Source organism: Pelophylax lessonae (genome assembly GCF_965119305.1).
Source record: "Pelophylax lessonae genome assembly, chromosome: 4".
NCBI lineage: Eukaryota > Metazoa > Chordata > Amphibia > Anura > Ranidae > Pelophylax > Pelophylax lessonae.
In genome coordinates this window covers 634,893,970-634,920,558 of record NC_138771.1, presented here as the reverse complement: position 1 = coordinate 634,920,558, position 26,589 = coordinate 634,893,970, and the positions used below count along the sequence as shown (strand labels likewise).

Genomic DNA, 26,589 nt, shown 5'->3' with positions numbered 1-26,589 from the left:
GCAATCAATGGGCTAACTGTGTGCCTAACAAGTGTAATGTGTGCTGCTTTTATCCACTAAGCTGGCTGTTTTCCCTTCCTGCTTTTCAGGGAGAAGAAACAGCCAGATTGTTGTTCCCTGTACTCAGAGTTCTGTGTCTTTGTAATTAATTTGATTTTTGTAATTTTTTATTCAATATGTTTTATAGCAAAAAATAAAAAATATAGTTGTTTTTTTTTTTGATTTTCGTTCTTTTTTAATTTTATATAATAAAAAACTAAAAACCCAGTGGTAATCAAACACCACCAAAAAAAAAATCTCTATTTGTGTTAAAAAAAATTGATATAAGTTTCATCTGGGTACAGTGTTGCATGACTACGCAATTACCAGGTAAAATAGCGCAGTGCTGAATAGCAAAAAATGGTCTGGTCATGAAGGGGGTAAAACCTTCCGGAGCTGAACTGGTTATAAGACCTTGTCTTGTACAATAGAGTTCCAGTGAGTCAGCAACATGATAGAACAGCAGGGAGCGTGTAGTGGATCATAGGCGTATGCAAGTAGCACCAGCCATTACCGACAACTATCAACCCACATCAATAGAATATGCGTATGCAAAAAGTAGTTATATCAACTGGAATCTACAGATACATGATCATCCGACAAGAGCGGAGCAGTTTGGCCATGGGTCATTATCTGACAATGGTGGAGCACACTGGTCATGGGTGATCATCTGACAATGGTGGACCGCACTGGCCATGGGTGATCATCCGACAAGAGCGGAGCAGTTTGGCCATGGGTCATTATCTGACAATGGTGGAGCACACTGGTCATGGGTGATCATCTGACAATGGTGGACCGCACTGGCCATGGGTGATCATCTGACAATGGTGGAGCACACTGGCCATGGGTGATCATCTGACAATGGTGGACAGCACTGGCCATGGGTGATCATCTGACAATGGTGGAGCACACTGGCCATGGGTGGTCATCTGACAATGGTGGAGCACACTGGCCATGGGTGATCCTCTGACAATGGTGGAGCACACTGGTCATGGGTGATCATCTGACAATGGTGGAGCACACTGGCCATGGGTGATCATCTGACAATGGTGGACCACACTGGCCATGGGTGATCATCTGACAATGGTGGAGCACACTGGTCATGGGTGATAATCTGACAATGGTGGAGCACACTGGTCATGGGTGATAATCTGACAATGGTGGAGCACACTGGTCATGGGTGATAATCTGACAATGGTGGAGCACACTGGTCATGGGTGATAATCTGACAATGGTGGAGCACACTGGTCATGGGTGATCATATGACAATGGTGGAGCACACTGGCCATGGGTGATCATCTGACAATGGTGGACCACACTGGCCATGGGTGATCATCTGACAATGGTGGAGCACACTGGTCATGGGTGATCATATGACAATGGTGGAGCACACTGGCCATGGGTGATCATCTGACAATGGTGGACCACACTGGCCATGGGTGATCATCTGACAATGGTGGAGCACACTGGTCATGGGTGATAATCTGACAATGGCGGAGCAGTGTGGCCATGGGTGTTCATCTGACAATAGTGGAGCGCACTGGCCATGGGTAATCATCTGACAATGGTGGACCGCACTGGCCATGGGCAATCATCTGACAAAGGTGGACCGCACTGGCCATGGGTGATCATCTGACAATGGTGGAGCACACTGGTCATGGGTGATCATCTTACAATGGTGGAGCACACTGGCAATGGATGATCATCTCACAATGGTGGAGCACACTGGCTATGGGTAAGAATTACAGCAGTAGTCATGAGCAGCCTCAATCATGGAATATAATGCTCACCCACTTTTCGCATATGCATATTCCTTTTGATGTGGGGTAATAGTTGTTGATAATGGCTGGTGCCACATGCTTACTCCTATGATCCACTACACGCTCCCTGCTGTTCTATTATGTTGCTGATTCATTGGGACTCTACTGTACAAGACAAGGTCTTTTAACACAGTTTTTATACATTGACCCTGTTCTGCACATCATATGTGTTCAGATGCGCTTCTGTAGAAAGAGTGTTTTCAAAACGCGTCAAGCTTCTTATGTGGACCAGTTTTGTAAAAACAGTAAGATTCTCTGTATTATATATGTGAATTTTATCTGGGTACAACACATGGATGTGGTTACTGCTATGTCTTTTTTAACATTTACATAATAAATTTGAAATTTTATGTGATATATTTCTGTTTTGTTGGTTTTGTTCACTATATGTATGTCCTGTTACAGTCCCTTTGCTACAACACATATTCTTGCATATATATTAGTGGGATGTTAGCATGCTAGCATGGTATCTTCTTTAATTGAGATAGATAGGTACAATGTATTGTCACAAAGTCAATCAGCTTCTCCTTACCAAATCTAGATGTTCCTCCACCATGACTGGTGACGGAGACTTGTCATGTCTTGTGTCTTCTGCAGAAAACAAAAATGATCCACTATTATACTGCTATATATATGATTGCTATATATATGATCTATAGAGCTCCATCATCTTCTACAGCACTGTAGAAAGGGCTATATACCATCCACCATTCTAACCCTTCCTCGCTCTACTGAAAATGTGTCCATTTTGGAAAGATTTCCCATCACTTCCTGTCCTGGAAGGAAGTCTGGAAAAATCTATCCAATAACAACACACAGATAACAATGCAAATCTGGGCACAATGCATAGGAGGATATAGATCTAATAATAATATTCAGTATTGTAAAAGACCCTCTCATTGAACAAGCTGACTTGCTTTGGGGAGGCTGCTCACATGTACCAGAGATTCCCCAAGGGGTGAGAAGTCCATCTATGTAGAAAGCAGTAAGGGCACCACAGTAATGGGTGCAAAATTATATTTTATTGGATAATCAGTACAATAGGTAATCCAACACAATTTGAGGGTTCAGAAACAACCTCTTCATTAGGGTTTAGGTATCATGTAACCTCAAGTGTTTCTGACCTTGAATAGATCGCAATAATAGTTGTGTGTATGTGTGCGTGTGTGTACTTTATGACCACCCACCTAATATTGAGGAGGTCCCCCTTTTGCCTCCAAAATGACCCTGACCTGTTGTGGCCTCCATTAGACCTCTAAAGGTATGCTGTGGTATCTGGCACCAAGTCATCAGTAGCGCATCCTTTAAAGGAGAAGTCCAGTCTAACACTAAATTCGCTTCATCTATAGACATCCACAATCTAACACTAACCTATCTAACCCTGTAAAGAAGAAATCAGCATATATACCTTTTTTGAAGCCGCTCCAGTCCGGTCTCCAGCAGTGGAAGCTCTGTAGAGGATACAGCCAACAACGGCTGTGAAATTAATGGGAAGTGACGTCACCCATAGGAGTTACTATGAATGGGAAGTGACATCACCCATAGAGTTACTATGAATGGGAAGTGACGTCACCCATAGAGTTACTATGAATGGGAAGTGACGTCACCCATAGAGTTACTATGAATGGGAAGTGACGTCACCCATAGAGTTACTATGAATGGGAAGTGACGTCACCCATAGAGTTACTATGAATGGGAAGTGACGTCACCCATAGAGTTACTATGAATGGGAAGTGACGTCACCCATAGAGTTACTATGAATGGGAAGTGACGTCACCCAAAGAGTTACTATGAATGGGAAGTGATGTCACCCATAGAGTTACTATGAATGGGAAGTGACGTCACCCATAGAGTTACTATGAATGGGAAGTGACGTCACCCATAGAGTTACTATAAATGGGAAGTGACGTCACCCATAGAGTTACTATAAATGGGAAGTGACATCACCCATAGAGTTACTATGAATGGGAAGTGACGTCACCCATAGAGTTTCTATGAATGGGAAGTGACATCACCCATAGAGTTACTATGAATGGGAAGTGACGTCAGCCATAGAGTTACTATGAATGGGAAGTGACGTCACCCATAGAGTTACTAAGAATGGGAAGTGACATCACCCATAGAGTTACTATGAATGGGAAGTGACGTCACCCATAGAGTTACTATGGGCTTCCGTTGTCGGCTGCCTCCTCTGCATCTGCCTTCACAGCGAAGCTGTGGCTGACAGCTCAGCGTGGGATCGGCTTCAGAAAAGGTATGTATACTAATTTCTTCTTTACAGGGTTAGATAGGTTAGTGTTAGATCGTGGATGTCTATAGATGTAGCAATTTTAGTGTTAGGCTGAGCTTCGCCTTTAAGTCCTGTAATTTGGAAGGTGGGGCCTCCGTGAAATTCACTTGTTTCTCCAGCACATCCTACAGATTCTCGACTGGATTGAGATCTGGAGAATTTGGAGGCCACATCAACACCTCAAACTCCTTGTTGTGTTCCTCAAACCATTCTTGAACCATTTTTGCAGTGTGGCAGGGAACATTATCCTGCTGAAAGAGACCACTGCCATCAGGGAATACCATTTCCACGAAGGGGTGTACTTGTCACCAACAATGTTTAAGTAGGTGGTACATGTCAAGTAACATCCACATTAATGGCAGGACCCAAGGTTTCTCAGCAGAGCATCACACTACCTCCGCTGGCTTGCCTTCTTCCTATAATGCACCCTGATGCCATCTCTTCCCCAGCTAAGCCATGCACACACCGAACCACCGACATGATGTGAAATAAAATGTGATTCGTCATATCAAACCACCTTCTTCCATAGCTCCATGGTGTGGTTTTGATGCTCACCAGCTCATTCTAGGCGCTATTTGCTGTGGACACGGGTCAGCATGGGCACCCTGACCGGACTGCGGCAATGCAGCCCCATACAAAACAAACTGCCATGCACTGTGTGTTCTGACACCTTTCTATCGGAACAAGCATTAACTATTTCAGCACTTTAAAATACAGTAGCTCTTCTATTGGATCGGAAAACACAGGCAAGCCTTTGCTACCCACCTCCATCAATGAGCCTTGGCTGCCAATGACCCTGTCCCTGGTTTGCTGGTTTTCCTTCTTCAGACCACTTTTGGTTGGTCCTGACCACTGCAGACTGGAAACATCCCACAAGAGCTGCAGTTATGGAGTTGCTCTGACACAGTCGTTTAGCCATCACAATATGGCCCTTGTCAAAAGTCACTCAAATCCTTACGCAAATCCACAGCAACTTCAGGGACATGTTCACTTGCTGCCTAATATATCCCACCTACTTTCAGATGCCATTGTAATGAAATAATCAATGTTCATTACTTTACCGGTCAGCGGTCATAACGGTATGGCTTATTGATGTATATATATATATTTAAGGATCAGTAGCAATCCCTTGCGGACTAGGAGCTCTTTAGTCCCCTTTAGAAGAATTTCACAACAGGTTGCAAACTGCATACAGGAGTATCTCCAACTCCTCTTGCCTGCAGGTACTTCCAACCCTCCTGGCCTCTTGTCTACCAGCTCGCCTGGCTGATCCAAAGATCTCCCAGGACAAGGGATGAAGGGTTAAGCACAATGCTGTCCTCAGAAAGCTGGCTACATATGGCAGTCTTTCCCCTTGTGAATCCCTGGGTGTGCTGATGTACTCTGTACTCTTTGCTCCCTGCTGCTCTTTAGGCAAGATTACATCTCAAACTGCTCTGCTGATAGGATCTTCCCAAGCCAGTCTGTGCCCAGCCTGGAGCCAGAGCCCCTCTCCCCCCTAGATCCAGGGGTTCCCTTATAGGCCACCAAGAGCCTCCTTAGCAAGCCATCTTCCACCCGACTTCCAGCTGACCGAGCTCTCTCATTACAAGGGCTGATCTATCCACCCCGCCAGGGCATTCAGCCTGGGGAATTGATCAGACTCCCCTAAGTATGCAGATCAGGTCCTCATGGCCTCTTCCCACTAAGTTCTAGAAGTTTCTCCAAACTTCCAGATCTAGGGGGAGGTACCAGAGACCTGCCTCTGTAGAGCCCTCCAGCCTGACCTGCAGCAACCTGACCCAATATCTGACTTACCAGGAGTTATGAACACGAATTTGCCTACATTGGCACTAGAAGCACAGTAGAGGGTGCTATATCCGTATTTGTAGATTTTTCAGTACATTGTATAAATATAACAGGACTTGCAGGAAATAAAGTAAAAGTTTTATCACACCGCAAAGTTAATCTTCCATCAAGTCCAATGGCTTACCATTATTTTCATGTGTGCTGATCACATCACTAATCTCCACATCTACTGGAGTCAGAGGCAACGGATCTGAGGGGTCCAAAGCATTGAGCTCAGGCGAGGAATCGATAAAGTCCGGGTCAGACATGGCACATGTATTGGACCTAAAGAAAATATTAAACGTTTTTACAAAAACAGAATTATAGAGGAACTACAGTCATTGGTCCCCCCCCCCCTCCCCAACTATGGGGTACATAGTGGTGGTAATCAAGAGTCATGATCCTTAATTAACAGCAGTTACAGACATTTCAACTTTTTTTTTTTAAAAATCCAAATATTCTGAGCTTGCTGGTTTCGTCACGCAGCTCACCACTGTTGGGATCCCCCTGAGTGCTGATGTATGTTTGCTCGGGCTGGTGGGTGCATTGATCCCCCGTCGGGCTCTTAGGACCCATGTCAGTCTGCTGCTTTTTGATGCCCGCAAGGCCATTACCTTGACGTGGAAGTCTAAGTAGGGCCCTAGCTTACAATTTAAGAAAATCCAGGTAAATAAGGAAATAGCCCTTTATAAAACAACTTATGCTCGTGGGTGTTCTTGCAAGTGGGACGTATGGCTAGATTCTCCATCCACGGCCACATAGTATCTGATATTCTAGTTATTGGGTGATTGCATCCTCCTGATTTCAGGAAAAAGGTGATCTGAGAAATCTCATTGGTTATCTGGGGAAATAACTGTGATATATTCATTACCCTTTCTGGACCGCCCCATGCAGATATAGCGCGGCAGAGCAGCCCTCCTGCATAAAATCCCGTACCTGTATGCGATTTCGTGCACTGGGTCTGGGACGCGCGCCACCAGCGATCCACTTCCGCTGTTATTGGACATAACGTGAGCCAATAAGCGGGTCCGGTGGACCCGATGTTCACCGGCACCCTGCAATCATTCTCAGGAGAGGCCCTCCTGTGAGGACCCTTTGATCACCCCTGATTGGCCCCTTCCCTGCCAGTATCATTAGTATATTAACAGTGCATGTTTCTAGCACTGATCACTGTATTGGTGTCATTGGTTCCCAAAAAGTATCACCTAGTGGCCCGATTTGCCTCCTGCATGAAATCCCGTACCTGTATGTAATTTCGTGCACTGGGTCTGGGACGCACGCCACCAACGATCCGCTTCCGCTGTTATTGGACATAACGTGAGCCAATCAACGGGTCCGGTGGACCCGATGTTCACCGGCCCTCCTGTGAGGACCCTTTGATCACCCCTGATTGGCCCCTTCCCTGTCAGTGTCATTAGTACAGTGACAGTGCATGTTTCTAGTACTGATCACTGTATTGGTGTCATTGGTCCCCAAAAAGTGTCACCTAGTGTCCGATTTGCCTCCTGCATGAAATCCCGTACCTGTATGTGATTTTGTGCACTGGGTCTGGGACGCACGCCACCAGCGATCCGCTTTTGGACATAACGTGAGCCAATCAGCAGGTCTGGTGGACCTGATGTTCACCGACACCCTGCGATCATTGTCAGGAGAGGCCCTCCTGTGAGGACCCTTTGATCACCCCTGATTGGCCCCTTCCCTGCCAGTGTCATTAGTACAGTGACAGTGCACGTTTCTACCACTGATCACTGTAATGGTGTCATTGGTCCCCAAAAAGTGTCACCTAGTATCCAAATTTGCCTGCTGCAATATCGCAGTCCCACTAAAAAAAAAAAAATCGCTGATTGCCGCCATTACAAGTAAAAATTAAAACTCTATAAATCTATCCCATAGTTTGTAGACGCGATAACTTTTGCGCAAACAAATCAATATACGCATATTGGGATTTCTTTTACCAAAAACATGTAGCAGAATACATATTGGCCTAAAACGATGAATAAAGTTTTTTTTTTTTTTTTTTTTATGGTTAGGTTTTATAGTAGAAAATAAAAAATATTGTTTTTTTTTTTTTTCAAAATTGTCAGTCTTTTTTTGTTTATAGCGCAAAAAAATAAAAACCAGGTTATCAAATGCCACCATAAAAAAACTCTATTTGTGGGGAAAAAAATGCATTAATTTCTTTTTCTTTATTTCAAAACCTATTTCTTAACCACTTGCCGACCGCCGCCCGACTATATACGGAGGCGGTCAGCCCCTCCCAGGCAAAGTGACGCACCGGTACGTTACTAGCCTGGGAGCCAATAGGGGGTGAGCGCGCGCCGCCGGAGGCGCGCTCCCGCCCCTGCTCGTTCCCTAAGCAGCCCGCATGTGTGTCCCAATGTCCGCCGGTCACTCGCGATCGTCAGGTGGAGAGGGAGAAAGGCAGGTGGCTAATGTAAACAAAGCCGCCTGTCATTCTCCCCTGTGTAAAAGCACAGATCATACGGTCCTGATATGTAGGACCGTTGATCTCTGCTGTTACACACACAGCCACATCCAATCACAGTTAGAAGCACGCCCCTAGGGACACACTTAACCCCTCCCTCTCCAATAAAGTTAACCCCTTCCCTCCCAGTGTCATTTTTACAGTAACGGTGCATATGTATAGCACTAATTACTGCAGTAATGTCACTGGTACCCCCAAAAGTGTCAAAAATGTCAGTCAAGGGTCCGATCTGTCCGCCACAATGTCGCAGTCCCGCAAAAAAAAAAAAAAAAAAAAAATCGCAGATTGCAGCCATTACTCGTTAAAAAAAAAAAAAACAATAAAAATGACAAAAATCTTTCCCTTAGTTAGTAAACCCAATAACTTTTGCGCAAACCAATCAAAATACGCTTTTTGCGATTTTTTTTTACCAAACATATGTAGCATAAAACAAATTGGCCTAAAATGTTAAAAAATTTTGATTTTTATAATTTTTTTTTGGGGAATTTCATATAAAAAAATGAGAAAAATATTGAAATTTTTGCAAAATGTACGCTCTTTTTTTGTTTATAGCTCAAAAAGTAAAAATCGCACAGGTGATCAAATACCACCAAAAGAAAGCTCGGTTTGTGGGAAAAAAAGGACGTCAAATTCGTTTAGGTACAGCATCGCACGACCGCGCAATTGTCCGTTAAATTCATGCAGTGCCGAATCGCAAAAAAACTCCTGGTCGGAATGGGGGTAAAATCTTCTGGGGCTTAAGTGGTTAATGGGTAGGTTTTATAGTAGAAAATAAAAAAATATTGTTTTTTTTTTTTTCAAAAGTGTCAGTCTTTTTTTGTTTATAGCGCAAAAAAATAAAAACCACAGAGGTTATCAAATGCCACCATAAAAAAAATAACTCTATTTGTGGGGGGAAAAAAAGGCATCAATTTCTTTTTCTTTATTTCAAAACGTAAACGGAGTATTCCTTAACCACTTAAGCCCCGGAGGATTTGGCTGCTAAACGACCAGGGGGTATTTTGCGATTCGGCACTGCGTGACTTTAACGGACAATTGCGCGGTCGTGCGACGCTGTACCTAAACGAATTTGACGTCCTTTTTTTCCCACAAACAGATCTTTCTTTTGGTGGTATTTGATCACCTGTGCGATTTTTTGATCACGCGCTATAAACAAAAAAAGAGCGTCAATTTCGCAAAAATAACAATATTTTTCACATTTTTTTTATATGAAATTCCCCAAAAAAAAAATGTAAAAATCAAAATTTTTTAACATTTTCGGCCAATTTGTTTTATCCTACCTATGTTTGGTAAAAAAAAAAATCGCAAAAAGCGTATTTTGATTGGTTTGCGCAAAAGTTATCGCGTTTACTAACAAAGGGAAAGATTTTTGTCATTTTTGTTGTTTTTTTTTTAACGCATAATGGCGGCGATCTGCGATTTTTTTTGCGGTACTGCGACATTGCGGGGGACAGATCGGACCCTTGATTGACATTTTTGACACTTTTGGGGTTACCAGTGACATTTCTACAGTAATCAGTACTATACATATGCACTGTTACTGTAAAAATACACTGGCAGTGAAGGGGTTAACTTTTTTTAAAGGGCGGGGCTATGTGTGTCCCTAGGGGCGTGCTTTCTACTGTGATTGGCTGTGGCTTGAGCTGTAAGGACACTGATCAACGGATCTACATAGTAGATCCGTGTGATCAGTGTTTTTACACCGAGGAGAATGACAGGTGGCTTGTTTACACAAGCTGCCTGACATTCTCCCTCTCCCCCGACGATCGCCGAGTGACCGGCGGACATCGGGTCCGCTGGTCACACGCGCGGGAGCGCGCCTCCGCGGACGCGCGGGAGCTCCCCAGACCCTCCCAGGCTAGTGACGTTAATTAACGTCACACTGCCTGGCCGGGGCTGACCGCCGCAGTAAATCTACTTGCGGCGGTCGGCAAGCGGTTAAAACTGAGCTAAATGGAGATAATTAGAGATGTTTGTTTTGTTGTTTACCAAGAGTCGGGGAATGCCCAGAGGCTCTGTTTTGTACCACTTAAATTCCTTAAAATCAATAAAAAGAATTAAAAAAAAATAAATAAAAAATTCCAAATATAAAATAATGTTAACTATAAAAATTAATGAACACAGAATCTAGATAATGTCATGTCAGTTCATTTGCCGGTATACTTTTATTTCAAATGATTTTTTTTAAATAGTTGTCCTAGAACATGTTAATCATAGTAACGGATGGCAGCACATGCGCACACGTGCAAGATAAGAGGTAAACAAGTCCGTCGGACCACTGCGTATTTTCCAGCGCTGACTCACAGCGTCCTGCAGGTGCCTCGTCTTGCCAACAATCCCACTCTCCCTGCGCTGTCTCGGAATGAAGCCTTCACGTTTTACATAAAAAAAAAACAAAAACAACGAAAGCTATCGAGGTAAACTGGGAACATTCTGATAATCACAAAGAAAACAGATTTTTTCCCCCCCTATCTATATGCACTGCATATGCATTTTGCACAGGGTGTTTATTGCATTTCTACCTCTGCTAGGTGTGGGTGCATGTGCTGACTGCACAGAAATAGATTCGGAAACGTAAAAAATAAATAAATGAGTAACGTGCCAGAATATCTTAGAAACATTTCAGATTTTATAAACCCAATCATTAAAATTTCGTAGAAGATACAATGTGCTAATATAATATTTTTTTTTTTTCCCAATCTAATTAAAGCTCAACTCTGGGGCAATTTTTTAAAAATTAAAAGAGACCGCAGCAAGTGTTAAAAATAAAAAAGCAGCACATACTGCCAGAGGCGTAACTAGAACCTTCAGGGCCCCAGTGCAAGAAACCGTGGGCTGGGGCTCTTCCCACTGATCTTTGGACCCTTTACTCTCGTTGCGGGGCCCTTTATTACGGTCCCGCAGTGGGACCCTTTCACAAGTCCTGCAAAGACAGCAGAACACAAGTGAACTGGATGGGAGGAGTGGTGGGGGCAGCATACAGAGGAACCAATCTCCTTAATTTTCCTCCTGCAGCTACAGAAGGAAAAAGGAGGACAGTGATTTCTCAACATGCTGCCCCCACTGCCCCTCCTATCCAGGTGTACAGGGGAGCTGCGCAGACCCCCTGGAGCATGGGGCCCGGATGCAATTGCACCCCCTGCAACCCCTGTAGTTACGCCCCTGCATACTGCAATACTCACCTTCAAGCTGGAGCTCTCCCCTGCAGTACTTTTTTTTCACCACAAGATGTCCTCAATCTACTAGCCTAGCATCACTCAACTCATAAAAATGACGGGAAGCTGGCAGTGCAGGGAGACTTGGACCTACAATTTAATGGGGCATCACCATGGCGTGGTTACTTCATGGCATAATAATGCAAAGAGTGGGGCTGACGTCATTACAATGGCATCATATAGGACCACCTGACGCTAGGAGATGACCAAAAGAAGAAGGGGACAATGTGTTTCAGGTGACTGGCCTGCAGACTTCAGAAAAATAAATTTAGGGGGCTAAGCCAAATGTTGAGTTTTATATCTACAGATTTATAATCCTGCTGGTTCAGACACTTCCTGTTATGGGATGACAACAATCTTGCTAGTTGTGTTCCTGCGTTGTCACCTTGTCACAATGCCCCCAACGACCATGCTAATACACACATAGATGCTATAGGTCTTGGATTTGTTGGGACAGTCCCACACCTTCAACTTCAGTCCCAATGATGGTATGTCCTGGGCGATGTCCCGGGCGGGACCACAGAGTAACTGTTTTTTGAGGTATTGCACATGCAGTAACTTAAAAAAGGCATTTACTACGGTGATTGGGAACAGGGAATGGGCGGTCCTAGCATTATTAGAGGTGGAGTTTGGACTAGATCAGCACAGGACAACCCAATCACTAGACGGCTTGAGGATGACTGTGGGTGGGGTTACCAGTGTCTCAGGGTCTAGCACAGAAATGTTGCTAAGTATGCAAACATTGCGTAGATGTATAGTCCACCATTGCACAAAGAAAAAATGTTCTACTAGGGATTAACAGGGAGACTGGGAACCAAGAACATCCATTGGAACAATTCTTTATTGCATTCCAACATGTTTCGACTAAAGTAAGGCTTTTGGCCGAAACGCGTTAGGATTTTACCGCTGCATCTTGCATTGTAGCCAATAAAGAATTGTTCCAATGGATGTTACTGAGTAGCTGGCTTCATCATATTATATGGTCCACCCCTGTCACTATCAGGAAGCCAGCCAAGGGCGACAATGAGCAGCAAACAATGGAGCGAATGCATGTAAACAAGAGGTGGCTACAAGGGGCTATAGGAGATCAGCAGCTCTGAGATAGAAAAACAGTGAAAACCGTATTTCATAAAAAATATCTGGAAATTGTTTTTGATACTTAGGGATTTGGTAAACTAGATGAAATGCATTTGGCATTAAGATATTTTTCAATTGAAAATCTATTTCAGTCGAACATTCAGACAAATTGTATCATACAGCATTGTCATTAAATCATTTAATTGGTGAATTTGAATGGTTTTCATCTCTAAAGGAGTAACCATAAAGTGCCTAATCCCATCTGTATATTGGAAGTAGGATCCAGGCCAGCCTACGTGACCAATATTAATGCATTGCAGCTGTTAAACCTGCATTACGTGTTCCCTTTAAACGATAAATCAGAGTGATTATGTAAAAATAGAAGAAAAAACATTTTCAAATGTCAGCCTGAGCACAATCTGCAGCACCGCAGCGCAATGTTCCCGCCGATTACAGGCAAAGTGTCCCACCACACTGAGCGTCGCTGGGAGAGAATTGGCCGTAATTGTGGTACTGGGCGTATGGAGCTCTGGAGGGGCTGGCTGGGCTATTTATACAAGAAGCGCATTCACCACCACAGCTTAACATTTGCCTGCCTGCAAATCAGGCTTCATTTTACCACTGAGTAATTGACAATACTGTACACAAGGGGTGGGCAACTTTATTGATGCAGGGGGGCTCACATGTTCTCTCTGACATTACCAAAGGGTCTCATATAGTAATCAGTTAATGTAATGCTGCAGAAAGCTGTCAGAGATGGAAGACATGCAACAAGACATGGTCAGAGACTGTGAACATACTATAGAAGTTGTTGGTGACTGTGGACATGCTATAGGAGTTGTTGTAGACTGGAGACATGCTATAGGAGTTGTTGTAGACTGGGGGCGTGCTATAGGAGTTGTTGTAGACTGGGGACATGCTATAGGAGTTGTTGTAGACTGGGGGCATGCTATAGGAGTTGTTGTAGACTGGGGGCATGCTATAGGAGTTGTTGGGAGACTGGAGACATGCTATAGGAGGTGTTGGAGACTGGAGACATGCTATAGGAGTTGTTGTAGACTGGGGGCATGCTATAGGAGTAGTTGTAGACTGGGGGCATGCTATAGGAGTTGTTGTAGACTGGGGGCATGCTATAGGAGTTGTTGTAGACTGGGGGCATGCTATAGGAGTTGTTGTAGACTGGGGGCATGCTATAGGAGTTGTTGTAGACTGGGGGCATGCTATAGGAGTTGTTGTAGACTGGGGGCATGCTATAGGAGTTGTTGTAGACTGGGGGCATGCTATAGGAGTTGTTGGGAGACTGGAGACATGCTATAGGAGGTGTTGGAGACTGGAGACATGCTATAGGAGTTGTTGGGAGACTGGAGACATGCTATAGGAGGTGTTGGAGACTGGAGACATGCTATAGGAGTTGTTGTAGACTGGGGGCATGCTATAGGAGTTGTTGTAGACTGGGGGCATGCTATAGGAGTTGTTGTAGACTGGGGGCATGCTATAGGAGTTGTTGTAGACTGGGGGCATGCTATAGGAGTTGTTGTAGACTGGGGGCATGCTATAGGAGTTGTTGTAGACTGGGGGCATGCTATAGGAGTTGTTGTAGACTGGGGGCATGCTATAGGAGTTGTTGTAGACTGGGGGCATGCTATAGGAGTTGTTGTAGACTGGGGGCATGCTATAGGAGTTGTTGTAGACTGGGGGCATGCTATAGGAGTTGTTGTAGACTGGGGGCATGCTATAGGAGTTGTTGTAGACTGGGGGCATGCTATAGGAGTTGTTGTAGACTGGGGGCATGCTATAGGAGTTGTTGGGAGACTGGAGACATGCTATAGGAGGTGTTGGAGACTGGAGACATGCTATAGGAGTTGTTGGGAGACTGGAGACATGCTATAGGAGGTGTTGGAGACTGGAGACATGCTATAGGAGTTGTTGTAGACTGGGGGCATGCTATAGGAGTTGTTGTAGACTGGGGGCATGCTATAGGAGTTGTTGTAGACTGGGGGCATGCTATAGGAGTTGTTGTAGACTGGGGGCATGCTATAGGAGTTGTTGTAGACTGGGGGCATGCTATAGGAGTTGTTGTAGACTGGGGGCATGCTATAGGAGTTGTTGTAGACTGGGGGCATGCTATAGGAGTTGTTGTAGACTGGGGGCATGCTATAGGAGTTGTTGTAGACTGGGGGCATGCTATAGGAGTTGTTGTAGACTGGGGGCATGCTATAGGAGTTGTTGTAGACTGGGGGCATGCTATAGGAGTTGTTGTAGACTGGGGGCATGCTATAGGAGTTGTTGTAGACTGGGGGCATGCTATAGGAGTTGTTGTAGACTGGAGACATGCTATAGGAGTTGTTGTAGACTGGAGACATGCTATAGGAGTTGTAGACTGTGGGCATGCTATAGGAGTTGTGGTAGACTGGAGACATGCTATAGGAGTTGTTGTAGACTGGGGGCATGCTATAGGAGTTGTAGACTGGGGGCATGCTATAGGAGTTGTTGTAGACTGGGGACATGCTATAGGAGTTGTAGACTGGAGACATGCTATAGGAGTTGTTGGAGACTGGGGGCATGCTATAGGAGTTGTAGACTGGGGGCATGCTATAGGAGTTGTTGTAGACTGGGGACATGCTATAGGAGTTGTTGTAGACTGGGGGCGTGCTATAGGAGTTGTTGTAGACTGGGGGCATGCTATAGGAGTTGTTGTAGACTGGGGACATGCTATAGGAGTTGTTGTAGACTGGGGGCATGCTATAGGAGTTGTTGTAGACTGGGGGCATGCTATAGGAGTTGTTGGAGACTGGAGACATGCTATAGGAGTTGTTGTAGACTGGGGGCATGCTATAGGAGTTGTTGTAGACTCGGGGCATGCTATAGGAGTAGTTGTAGACTGGGGGCATGCTATAGGAGTTTTTGTAGACTACTGGGGGCATGCTATAGGAGTAGTTGTAGACTGGAGACATGCTATAGGAGTATTTGTAGACTGGAGACATGCTATAGGAGTTGTAGACTGGGGGCATGCTATAGGAGTTGTTGTAGACTGGGGACATGCTATAGGAGTTGTTGTAGACTGGGGGCGTGCTATAGGAGTTGTTGTAGACTGGGGGCATGCTATAGGAGTTGTTGTAGACTGGGGGCATGCTATAGGAGTTGTTGTAGACTGGGGGCATGCTATAGGAGTTGTTGGAGACTGGAGACATGCTATAGGAGTTGTTGTAGACTGGATACATGCTATAGGAGTTGTAGACTGGGGGCATGCTATAGGAGTTGTTGTAGACTGGGGGCATGCTATAGGAGTTGTTGTAGACTGGGGCCATGCTATAGGAGTTGTTGTAGACTGGGGGCGTGCTATAGGAGTTGTTGTAGACTGGGGGCATGCTATAGGAGTTGTTGTAGACTGGGGACATGCTATAGGAGTTGTTGTAGACTGGGGGCATGCTATAGGAGTTGTTGTAGACTGGGGGCATGCTATAGGAGTTGTTGGAGACTGGAGACATGCTATAGGAGTTGTTGTAGACTGGGGGCATGCTATAGGAGTTGTTGTAGACTGGGGGCATGCTATAGGAGTTGTTGTAGACTGGGGGCATGCTATAGGAGTTGTTGTAGACTCGGGCATGCTATAGGAGTAGTTGTAGACTGGGGGCATGCTATAGGAGTTTTTGTAGACTACTGGGGGCATGCTATAGGAGTAGTTGTAGACTGGAGACATGCTATAGGAGTAGTTGTAGACTGGAGACATGCTATAGGAGTTTTTGTAGACTACTGGGGGCATGCTATAGGAGTTGTTGTAGACTGGGGGCATGCTATAGGAGTAGTTGTAGACTGAAGACATGCTATACGAGTTTTTGTAGACTACTGGGGCATGCTATAGGAGTAGTTGTAGACTGAAGACATGCTATACGAGTTTTTGTAGACTACTGGGGCATGCTATAGGAGTTTTTGTAGACTGGGGGCATGCTATAGGAGTAGTTGTAGACTGGAGACATGCTATAGGAGTAGTTGTAGACTGGAGACATGCTATACAAGTTTTTGTAGACTACTGGGGCATGCTATAGAAGTTATGGAGACTGGAGACATGCTATCAAAGTTGTTAGAAACTGAGGGCATGTAACATGAGAATGGGAGTTGTTGGAGACTGAGGACATTCTATTGAATCGTTGGAGACTGAGGATATGCTATATGAGTTGATGGAGACTGCAGATATTCTGTAGAAGTTGTTGGAGATTGTGGACATCCTATAGAAATTTATGGAGACTGAGGACATTGTATATGCATTGTTGGAGACTGCAGACATCCTGATGAAGTTGTTGGAGACTGGGTACATCCTATAGAAATTGTTGGAGACTGAGGACATGCTATATGTATTGTTTCAGACTGCAGACATTCTGTAAAAGTTGCTGGAGACTGGGGATAACCTATAAGGGTTGTTGGAGACTGCAAACATGTTTAAGTAGTTGGTGGAGACTACAAATGTGCTGTTGGAGACTGTGGATGTATTATAGGGGTGGTTGGGGACCGTGGAAATCCAATAGGAATTGTTGGAGACTGGGGACATCCTATAAGAATTGTTGGACACTAAAAACATCCTATAGGAATTGGAGACTACAGGCATCCTTTAGTACTTTTTGGAGACAGGGGACATGTCACAGGGGTTGTTGGAGACTGTGGACATGCTATAGGAGTTGTTGGAATACTGGAGACATGCTATATGAGTTATTGGAGACTGGGGACATGCTTTAGGAGTTCTTGGAGACTGGAGACATGGTAAAGAAGTTGTTGGAGACTGGAAACATGCTATAAAAGTTGTTGGTGACTGGGGACATGCAATCAGAGTTGTTGGAGACTGGGGACATGCTATAGGAGTTGTTGGAGACTGGGGACAGACATGCTATAGGAGTTGTTGGAGACTGGGGACAGACATGCTATAGGAGTTGTTGGAGACTGGAGGCATGCTATAGGAGTTGTTGGGCACTGGTGACATGCTATAGGAGTTGTTGGAGACTGGGGACATGCTACAGATGTTGTTGGAGACTGGAGAGATGCTATAGGAGGTGTTGGAGACTGGGGGCATGCTATATGAGTTGTTGGGCACTGGTGACATGCTATACAAGTTGTTGGAGACTGGGGACATGCTACAGATGTTGTTGGAGACTGGAGAGATGCTATAGGAGGTGTTGGAGACTGGGGGCATTCTATAAGAGGTGTTGGGAGACTGGGGGCATGCTATAGCAGGTGTTGGAAGACTGGGGCATGCTATAGGAGTTGTTGGATACTAGGGATATGCTATAGAAGTTGTTGGAGACTGGGGACACGCTATAGAAGTTGTTGGAGACATGCTATAGGAATTGTTGGAGACTGGGACATGCTATAGGAATTGTTGGAGACTGGGACATGCTATAGAAGTTGTTGGAGACTGGGACATGCTATAGGAATTGTTGGAGACTGGGGATATGCTATAGAAGCTGTTGAAGACTGGGGATATGCTATAGGAGTTGTTAGAGGCAGGGACATGCTATAGAAGTTGTTGGAGACTGGGGACACGCTATAGAAGTTGTTGGAGACTGGGGACACGCTATAGAAGTTGTTGGAGACTGGGGACATGCTATAGGAGTTGTTGGAGACTGGGGACATGCTATAGGAGTTGTTGGAGACTGGGGACATGCTATAGGAGTTGTTGGAGACTGGAGACATGCTATAGGAGTTGTTGGTGACTGGGGACATTCTATAGGAGTTGTTGGAGACTGGGGACATGCTATAGAAGTTGTTGGAGACTGGGGACATGCTATAGGAGTTGTTGAAGACTGGGGACATGCTATAGAAGTTGTTGGAGACTGGGGACACGCTATAGAAGTTGTTGGAGACTGGGGGCATGCTATAGGAGTTGTTGTAGACTGGGGACATGCTATAGGAGTTGTTGGAGACTGGAGACATGCTATAGGAGTTGTTGGTGACTGGGGACATTCTATAGGAGTTGTTGGAGACTGGGGACATGCTATAGAAGTTGTTGGAGACTGGGGACATGCTATAGGAGTTGTTGAAGACTGGGGACATGCTATAGAAGTTGTTGGAGACTGGGGACACGCTATAGAAGTTGTTGGAGACTGGGGACACGCTATAGAAGTTGTTGGAGACTGGGGGCATGCTATAGGAGTTGTTGGAGACTGGGGACATGCTATAGGAGTTGTTGGAGACTGGGGACATGCTATAGGAGTTGTTGGAGACTGGAGACATGCTATAGGAGTTGTTGGTGACTGGGGACATTCTATAGGAGTTGTTGGAGACTGGGGACATGCTATAGAAGTTGTTGGAGACTGGGGACACGCTATAGAAGTTGTTGGAGACTGGGGACACGCTATAGAAGTTGTTGGAGACTGGGGGCATGCTATAGGAGTTGTTGGAGACTGGGGACATGCTATAGGAGTTGTTGGAGACTGGGGACATGCTATAGGAGTTGTTGGAGACTGGAGACATGCTATAGGAGTTGTTGGTGACTGGGGACATTCTATAGGAGTTGTTGGAGACTGGGGACATGCTATAGAAGTTGTTGGAGACTGGGGACATGCTATAGGAGTTGTTGAAGACTGGGGACATGCTATAGGAGTTGTTGGTAGACTATGGGTATCCAATAATAAATGTTGGAGACTGGGAAGATCTTATAGGAGTTGTTGGAGACTGATGACATGCTTCAGGAGTCAGTTATAGACTAGAGCCACATCACATGAGACTATTATAAACCACAGATATTACATCACCTTTACAAATCAATGGTTTCACATTTGTTATACAACCTTTAAAGAGAAATGTTCCTTTACTTGCCTAAGTAGGCACCTAGGCAAGGAAAACACTGACTATTCTCTACAGCAGCCTTTCTCAGTCGGGGTTCAGTGAAAGCCAGGGTTCCTCCAGAGGTTGTTAGGGGTTCCTTAAGCAACAAGCAATTTCTGCCTCTCTGATGAATAACTCCAGACAATGGCGGTGGTTCTTTCCAATGACCATAAATGTAAGGAGCATTATTCCCAGTGAACCTCACACTAACATACTATGAGCTGTAAACATAGTAATCATTAGGAAGGGTTCTCTGGGCCCAGAAAGTTCTTTCAAAGGTTACCCCATGGTAAAAGGATTGAGAATAGCTGGTCTACGGGGACCCAGAGCACCACACAATAGGTGCCAAAGGGCCAGCTTTGGCTCCAGGGCCGTAAATGGCACCCATTATAATCCTACCAACCTCCATCAAAATGTCCGCCTTAGGCGGTGTTAAAGAAAATACCCGTTGATCCTGACAGAAATCCAATCCAGTGTGCTCATACCCTCTCCAGTATTATCTCAAGCAGTGTTATTAGACCTGCTCAGTTCAATGTGGACTACAGATTTCCTCCATCTATTTAATAGAGATGAGGAGATGGTGATATGTTCTGTAGTCCTGCAAAAGGGCGACAATGCTGCTTCCCCATAGATACAGTACAGGAAGTAGGCGTTATCACTCTAGAACCCAAGAGTGTGTTACTGGCAGCCACCACATCGAAGGACTTGTAATCTGTAATCTGATTTATATTACATTTTTCTTGCAATGCAACTTCCCGTGTCCTCTCACCACCTCCAGCCTCCTGATTGGACGGTGATTGAGCATCACCACCTCTGTCCAAAGAGCAGAAGGATGACCCAGGAAGTATCATCACCACTTCTGTCCAATGTGAAGGAGGATGACCCAGGAAGTATCACCATTTCTGTCCAAAGAGCAGAAGGATGACCCAAGAAGTATCATCACCACTTCTGTCCAAAGAGCAGGAGGATGACCCAGGAAGTATCATCACCACTTCTGTCCAAAGAGCAGGAGGATGACCCAGGAAGTATCATCACCACTTCTGTCCAAAGAGCAGGAGGATGACCCAGGAAGTATCACCACTTCTGTCCAAAGAGCAGAAGGATGACCCAGGAAGTATCACCACTTCTGTCCAAAGAGCAGAAGGATGACCCAGGAAGTATCATCACAACTTCTGTCCAAAGAGCAGAAGGATGACCCAGGAAGTATCACCACTTCTGTCCAAAGAGCAGGAGGATGACCCAGGAGTATCATCACTACTTCTGTCCAAAGAGCAGAAGGATGACCCAGGAGTATCATCACTACTTCTGTCCAAAGAGCAGGAGGATGATCCAGGAAGTATCACCACTTCTGTCCAAAGAGCAGAAGGATGACCCAGGAAGTATCACCACTTCTGTCCAAAGAGCAGAAGGATGACCCAGGAAGTATCATCACTTCTGTCCAAAGAGCAGGAGGATGATCCAGGAAGTATCACCACTTCTGTCCAAAGAGCAGGAGGATGATCCAGGAAGTATCACCACTTCTGTCCAAAGAGCAGGAGGATGATCCAGGAAGTATCACCACTTCTGTCCAAAGAGCAGAAGGATGACCCAGGAAGTATCATCACTTCTGTCCAAAGAGCAGGAGGATGATCCAGGAAGTATCACCACTTCTGTCCAAAGAGCAGGAGGATGATCCAGGAAGTATCACCACTTCTGTCCAAAGAGCAGAAGGATGACCCAGGAAGTATCACCACTTCTGTCCAAAGAGCAGGAGGATGATCCAGGAAGTATCACCACTTCTGTCCAAAGAGCAGGAGGATGATCCAGGAAGTATCACCACTTCTGTCCAAAGAGCAGAAGGATGACCAAAGAAGTATCATCATCACTTCTGTCCAAAGAGCAGGAAGATGACCCAGAAAATATCATCACTACCTGTGTCCAAAGAGCAGAAGGATGACCCAGGAAGTATCATCACCACCTCTGTCCAAAGAGCAGGAGGATGACCCAGGAAGTATCACCACCACTTCTGTCCAATAAGCAGGAGGATGACCCAGGAATTATCATCACCACTTCTGTCCAAAGATCAGGAGGATGACGCAAGGAAGTATCATCACTGCCTGTGTCCAATGAGCACAAGGATGACCCGTTTTTTGTTTTCACCAAAAATTAAATTTTTGTTCCAGGGGATGCCCAAAATCTGACATGTATCCTAGTGCAGACTTCTAGGAAAATCAGTGAGCCAATCACACAAGCGGGAAATGACATTTCTGGGGGGCGTTCTGTAACTCATCTGTGTACAGAACAGCTCCAGGCGGCCATATTGCATTTTACAGAACATTACAGAGCTGCAGATTGAAAAGGAAAGGTGATTTTTAATAACATCCAATTACAATATGACTTGTGTCGCAATTGTGTATACTATATACAGAATATATTTTTTTATTTGCTATTTGTTTCCTACGAAAGCGGAGTTACCCTTTAAGTCACACCAATCTGAACGGCTGCCACTGAAAAGAATGAGCTGCGACTTGTCATGCCCAAAGCCACATAACAAGTCACACAAGTGTGAACGGTGCCTAAAACTGGTGCACCTGTGCCTAGTAACCAATCGGCTTTTATTGTCAAAGCCTTATTAAACAAGTTGAAGTTAGAAGCTGATTGGCTACCATGCACAGCTGCACCAGATTCTGTGTGAACCAGTTACACTATCTTGTCAAAAGTATTGGGACGCCTGCCTTTACACGCACATGAACTTTAACCGCTTACCGACTGCCTAACGACTATTTATGTCGGCAGTCAGCCCCTCACAGACAAAGCGACGTACGTCAACGTCACTAGCCTGTGAGGCTCTAGGGAGCGAGCGCGCGCCGCCGGAGGCGCGCTCCCGCTCACTCACGGACCCCCCGCGCGTGTGTGCCCGGCGGACCCGATGTCCGCCGGTCACTCGCGATCGTCCGTTAGAGCGGGAGAAAGGCGGACGGCTGATGTAAACAAAGCCGCCTGTCATTCTCCCTTGTGTAGGAACAGTGATCACACGGTTCTTCTATGTAGGACCGTTGATTTCTGTTCTTACACCTCAAGCCACAGCCAATCACAGTAGAAAGCACGCCCCTAGGGACACACATAACCCCTCCCTCTCAAAAAAAAGTTAACCCCTTCCCTCCCAGTGTCATTTTTACAGTAACAGTGCATATGTATAGCACTGATTACTGTAGTAATGTCACTGGTAACCCCAAAAGTGTCAAAAATGTCAGTCAAGGGTCCGATCTGTCCGCCCCAATGTTGCAGTACCGCAAAAAAAAAAAAAAAAATCGCAGATCGCCGCCATTACGCGTTAAAAAAAAAAAAAAACATCAAAAATGACAGAAATCTTTCCCTTAGTTAGTAAACGCAATAACTTTTGCGCAAACCAATCAAAATACGCTTATTGTGATTTTTTTTTTACCAAACATATGTACCAGAAAACAAATTGGCCAAAAATTAAAAAAAATTTTGATTTTACATTTTTTTGGGGGGAATTTCATATAAAAAAAATGTGAAAAATATTGTTATTTTTGCAAAATTGACGCTCTTTTTTTGTTTATAGCGCATGATCAAAAAATCGCACAGGTGATCAAATACCACCAAAAGAAAGCTCTGTTTGTGGGAAAAAAAAGGACGTCAAATTCGTTTGGGTACAGCGTCGCCCAACCGCGCAATTGTCCGTTAAAGTCACGCAGTGCCGAATCGCAAAATACCCCCTGGTCAGGAAGGGGGTAAAATCTTCCGGGGCTTAAGTGGTTAATGACCAGGCCACGTTTTGCGATTTGGCACTGCATTATGTAACGGACAATTGCGCGGTCGTGCGACGCTGTACCCAAATAAAATTGATGTCCTTTTTTCCCCACAAACAGAGCTTTCTTTTGGTGGTATTTGATCACCTCTGCGATTTTTATTTTTTGCGCTATAAACAAAAAAATTAGCAACAATTCTGAAAAAAAAAAAAACTATATTTTTTTTACTGTTGATATAAAACATTCCCAATTAAAAATTTAAAAATCTAATTTTTTTCATCATTTTTGGCCAGTTTTCTGCTACATATTTTTAGTATAAAAAATTCCAATAAGTGTATATTGATTGGTTTGCGCAAAAGTTATCACGTCAACAATCTAGGGGAAAGATTTATGTAATTTTTATTTATTCATTTTTTTACTAGTAATGGTGGCGATCTGTGATTTTTAGCGGGACCTTACAGCGGACAGATCAGACCCCGAACTGACATTTTGGGTGTTTTATAGCAGAAAGTACAAAAATACTGTTTTTTTTTTCTTTTTAAATTGTGGGCATTTTTTTGTTTATAGCCAGAAAATAAAAAATCGCAGAGGTGATCAAATACCACCAAAAGAAAGCTCTGTTTATGGGAAAAAAGGACATCAATTTTATTTGAGTACAGCGTCGCACGACCGCGCAATTGTCCGTTAAAATAACGCAGTATCGAATCGCAAAAAACGACCTGGTCATTAAGGGGGGGTAAAACCTTCCGGGGTTGAAGTGGATAAAATAAATAAATAAAATAATTAATTAATTAATTAATTAAAGAAAAAATATTAAAGCGCCCCTGTACCACCGTGCTTATGCGCAAATGCGAATATTTTATTCCCGCACGCATATGTAAACGGTGATCGCACCACACATGTGAGGTATTATCGCGAACGTCAGAGCGAGAGCAATAATTCCAATACCGGACCTCCTGTGCAATTCTAAACTGACAACCTGTAAAGGCGTTTAAAGCGTCACCTATGGAGAATTTTAAGTACCGAAGTTTGCCGCCATTCCACTGGCAGACGCAATTTTAAAGCATGACATGTTGGGTATCTATTTACTCGGCGTAACATCATCTTTCACATTATACACAAACATTGGGCTAACTTTACTGGTTTTGTTTTTTTTAATTCATAAAAGTGTTTTTTTTTTTATGCAAAATAAATTGCATTTAAAAGACCGCTCCGCAAAATCCGTGTGACATAAAAAATCGCAACGCCCACCATTTTATTATCCAGGGTCGCTGCTAAAAAAACAATATATATATACATATATATATATATATATATATATATATATATATATATATAATATTTGGGTGTTTTCTGCTAATATATATATATATATATATATATATATTTTTTTTTTAGCAGAGAACCCCCAAACATTATATATATATATATATATAGTTTGGGGGTTCTAAGTAGAATTTTACATGTAGGAGTGAAGAGTCAGAATAGGTCTGGGAAGGAGTTGGTAAAGTGGGCATCAACAAAATCGCTTAAGGCCCTTGCCATCCCTCTGAAAAGCAATCCCCAGTTGATCCCTTTTCAAAGGACAGCTGATATGTCACCTCCTTAGTGCTTTGACCCTTAAAAAGCCGGTACCGCCTCGTGCGTATTGTACATGTTTGCAGGGTGGTTCATCTAACTGCCCACCAGACACAGCGTGAGGGGGGGGGGGGTGTCAATTTTTTTCGCCGCTGCGGTTAGGACATGCATAAAATTTCCCCTCCCCCCGCTGTGTTGGATTCAGGGTGGGGCTCAACCACCTACATTTACCATCCACAGGTGTCAACAAGCCCTGAAGAACCCAGCTGGCAGCTGATTGGATTAGTAATTCAGTTTGGATGACGCCTACACATTAAAGAATACCTGTGCAGGAAGTGAGGGGAATCCCCTCTTAGGCGGGTGTCCCCAATGGAAGATTTGCCCTCACTTCCTGTTCTGGTGACAACTGTGAGGTTTGGGTTTCCATCATTTCCTGTCCTTCAGTAGGGTGAATCTCCCCCAATGGGAGGGGGGGGGGTACACATGAGGATAAAATGGGGTTCTTACCCCTCCCCCTCCATCTACAACAGAATTAGGAAGGGGGGGGGTGATCTGCAGGACTGACCTCTTATATCAGACACAGGTATATACCCCCCCCCCCTATATTACCTTTATATCACACTCACCCAGGCCTCTCCCTGTAGATCTCGCCCTATGTATGTAGATCTCTCACGCGCTCTCTATGGAACCCTCTGTGTTGCACACTAGTCTACAGGACGCGTCTCCTAGGTAACGGGAAGTGGGCGGAGCCGGGCTAATTCACTGAAGGCGTTGCAGCAGAAGTTGTAGGCGGAGCTTGACTTCACAGACGGCATGACAGCAGTGTGGTGGGCGGAGCTTAAAAAGCCATTGCAGCCTACGTTTGGGCGGGGCTACACTCACAGAAGGCATGACAGCGGTGTGGTGGGCGGAGCTCAAGAAACCATCGCACTGATAGCAGTCTACGTTTGGGCGGGGCTACACTCACATAAGGCGTGACAGCAGTGCGGTGGGCGTAGCTTAATAAACTATTGCAGCTTACGTTTGGGCGGGGCTACACTCACAGAAGGCATGACAGCAGTGTGGTGGGCGGAGCTCAAGAAGCCATCGCACTGATCGCAGTCTACGTTTGGGCGGGGCTACACTCACAGAAGGCGTGACAGCAGTGCGGCGGGCGGAGCTTAATAAGCCATCGCAGCCTACGTTTGGGCGGGGCTACACTCACAGAATGCATAGCAGCCTAGGCTGGTGGGCGGAACTACTTTAACTCACACTCAGGCTCACGAATTCATAGAATGCTTTGCAGCCTTACGTGTAGGAGGAGCTCACAGAAGGCACTCACAGAAAGCTTGCTTGGTGGGCGGTGCTACATGAATTTGTAGCAGGCATTGGAGTCTGCGTGGGAGGGCGGAGCTTACTCTAAATTAGGGAACGCGAAGCCATGCAGTCTATGTGGTGGGCGGGGCTACGCTTTGTAAAGGCGGAAGAACGTCTGCCGCTAGTGACGGCTGGCCAATTGACAGTGAGAGTACGACAGCAGGTGGCGAGAGCGACCAATGGGGAATTAACAGGCCAGAATAGACAGCTCGTGCGGCCAATAGCAGTAGAGAGTTTGAATAGTATGCCCTGGTATGGAAAGCACTAGGGTGGTGGGCATGTGAGGGCAGCGTGGGAGCAATGTAAATCCACAGAATTCAGTTGTATCAGCTGG

General features: G+C 44.9%; 1 protein-coding gene across 1 annotated transcript in view; it reads right to left on the bottom strand.

Moving 5' to 3' along the window:
* DNAH2 (dynein axonemal heavy chain 2) overlaps positions 1–25,628 on the bottom strand; it is a gene marked incomplete at its 3' end in the record, with an annotated part of 417,940 nt that extends 392,312 nt beyond the window's left edge. The window contains exons 1-3 of the mRNA XM_082254654.1: positions 25,526–25,628; positions 6,122–6,261; positions 2,392–2,450 (exon numbers count right to left, since the gene is read on the bottom strand). Coding sequence (XP_082110780.1) covers positions 2,392–2,450; positions 6,122–6,245 — 183 coding nt within the window. The 5' untranslated portion in view covers positions 6,246–6,261; positions 25,526–25,628. The remainder of the gene's footprint in view (positions 1–2,391; positions 2,451–6,121; positions 6,262–25,525) is intronic.
* Between the last annotated feature and the right edge of the window lie 961 nt (positions 25,629–26,589).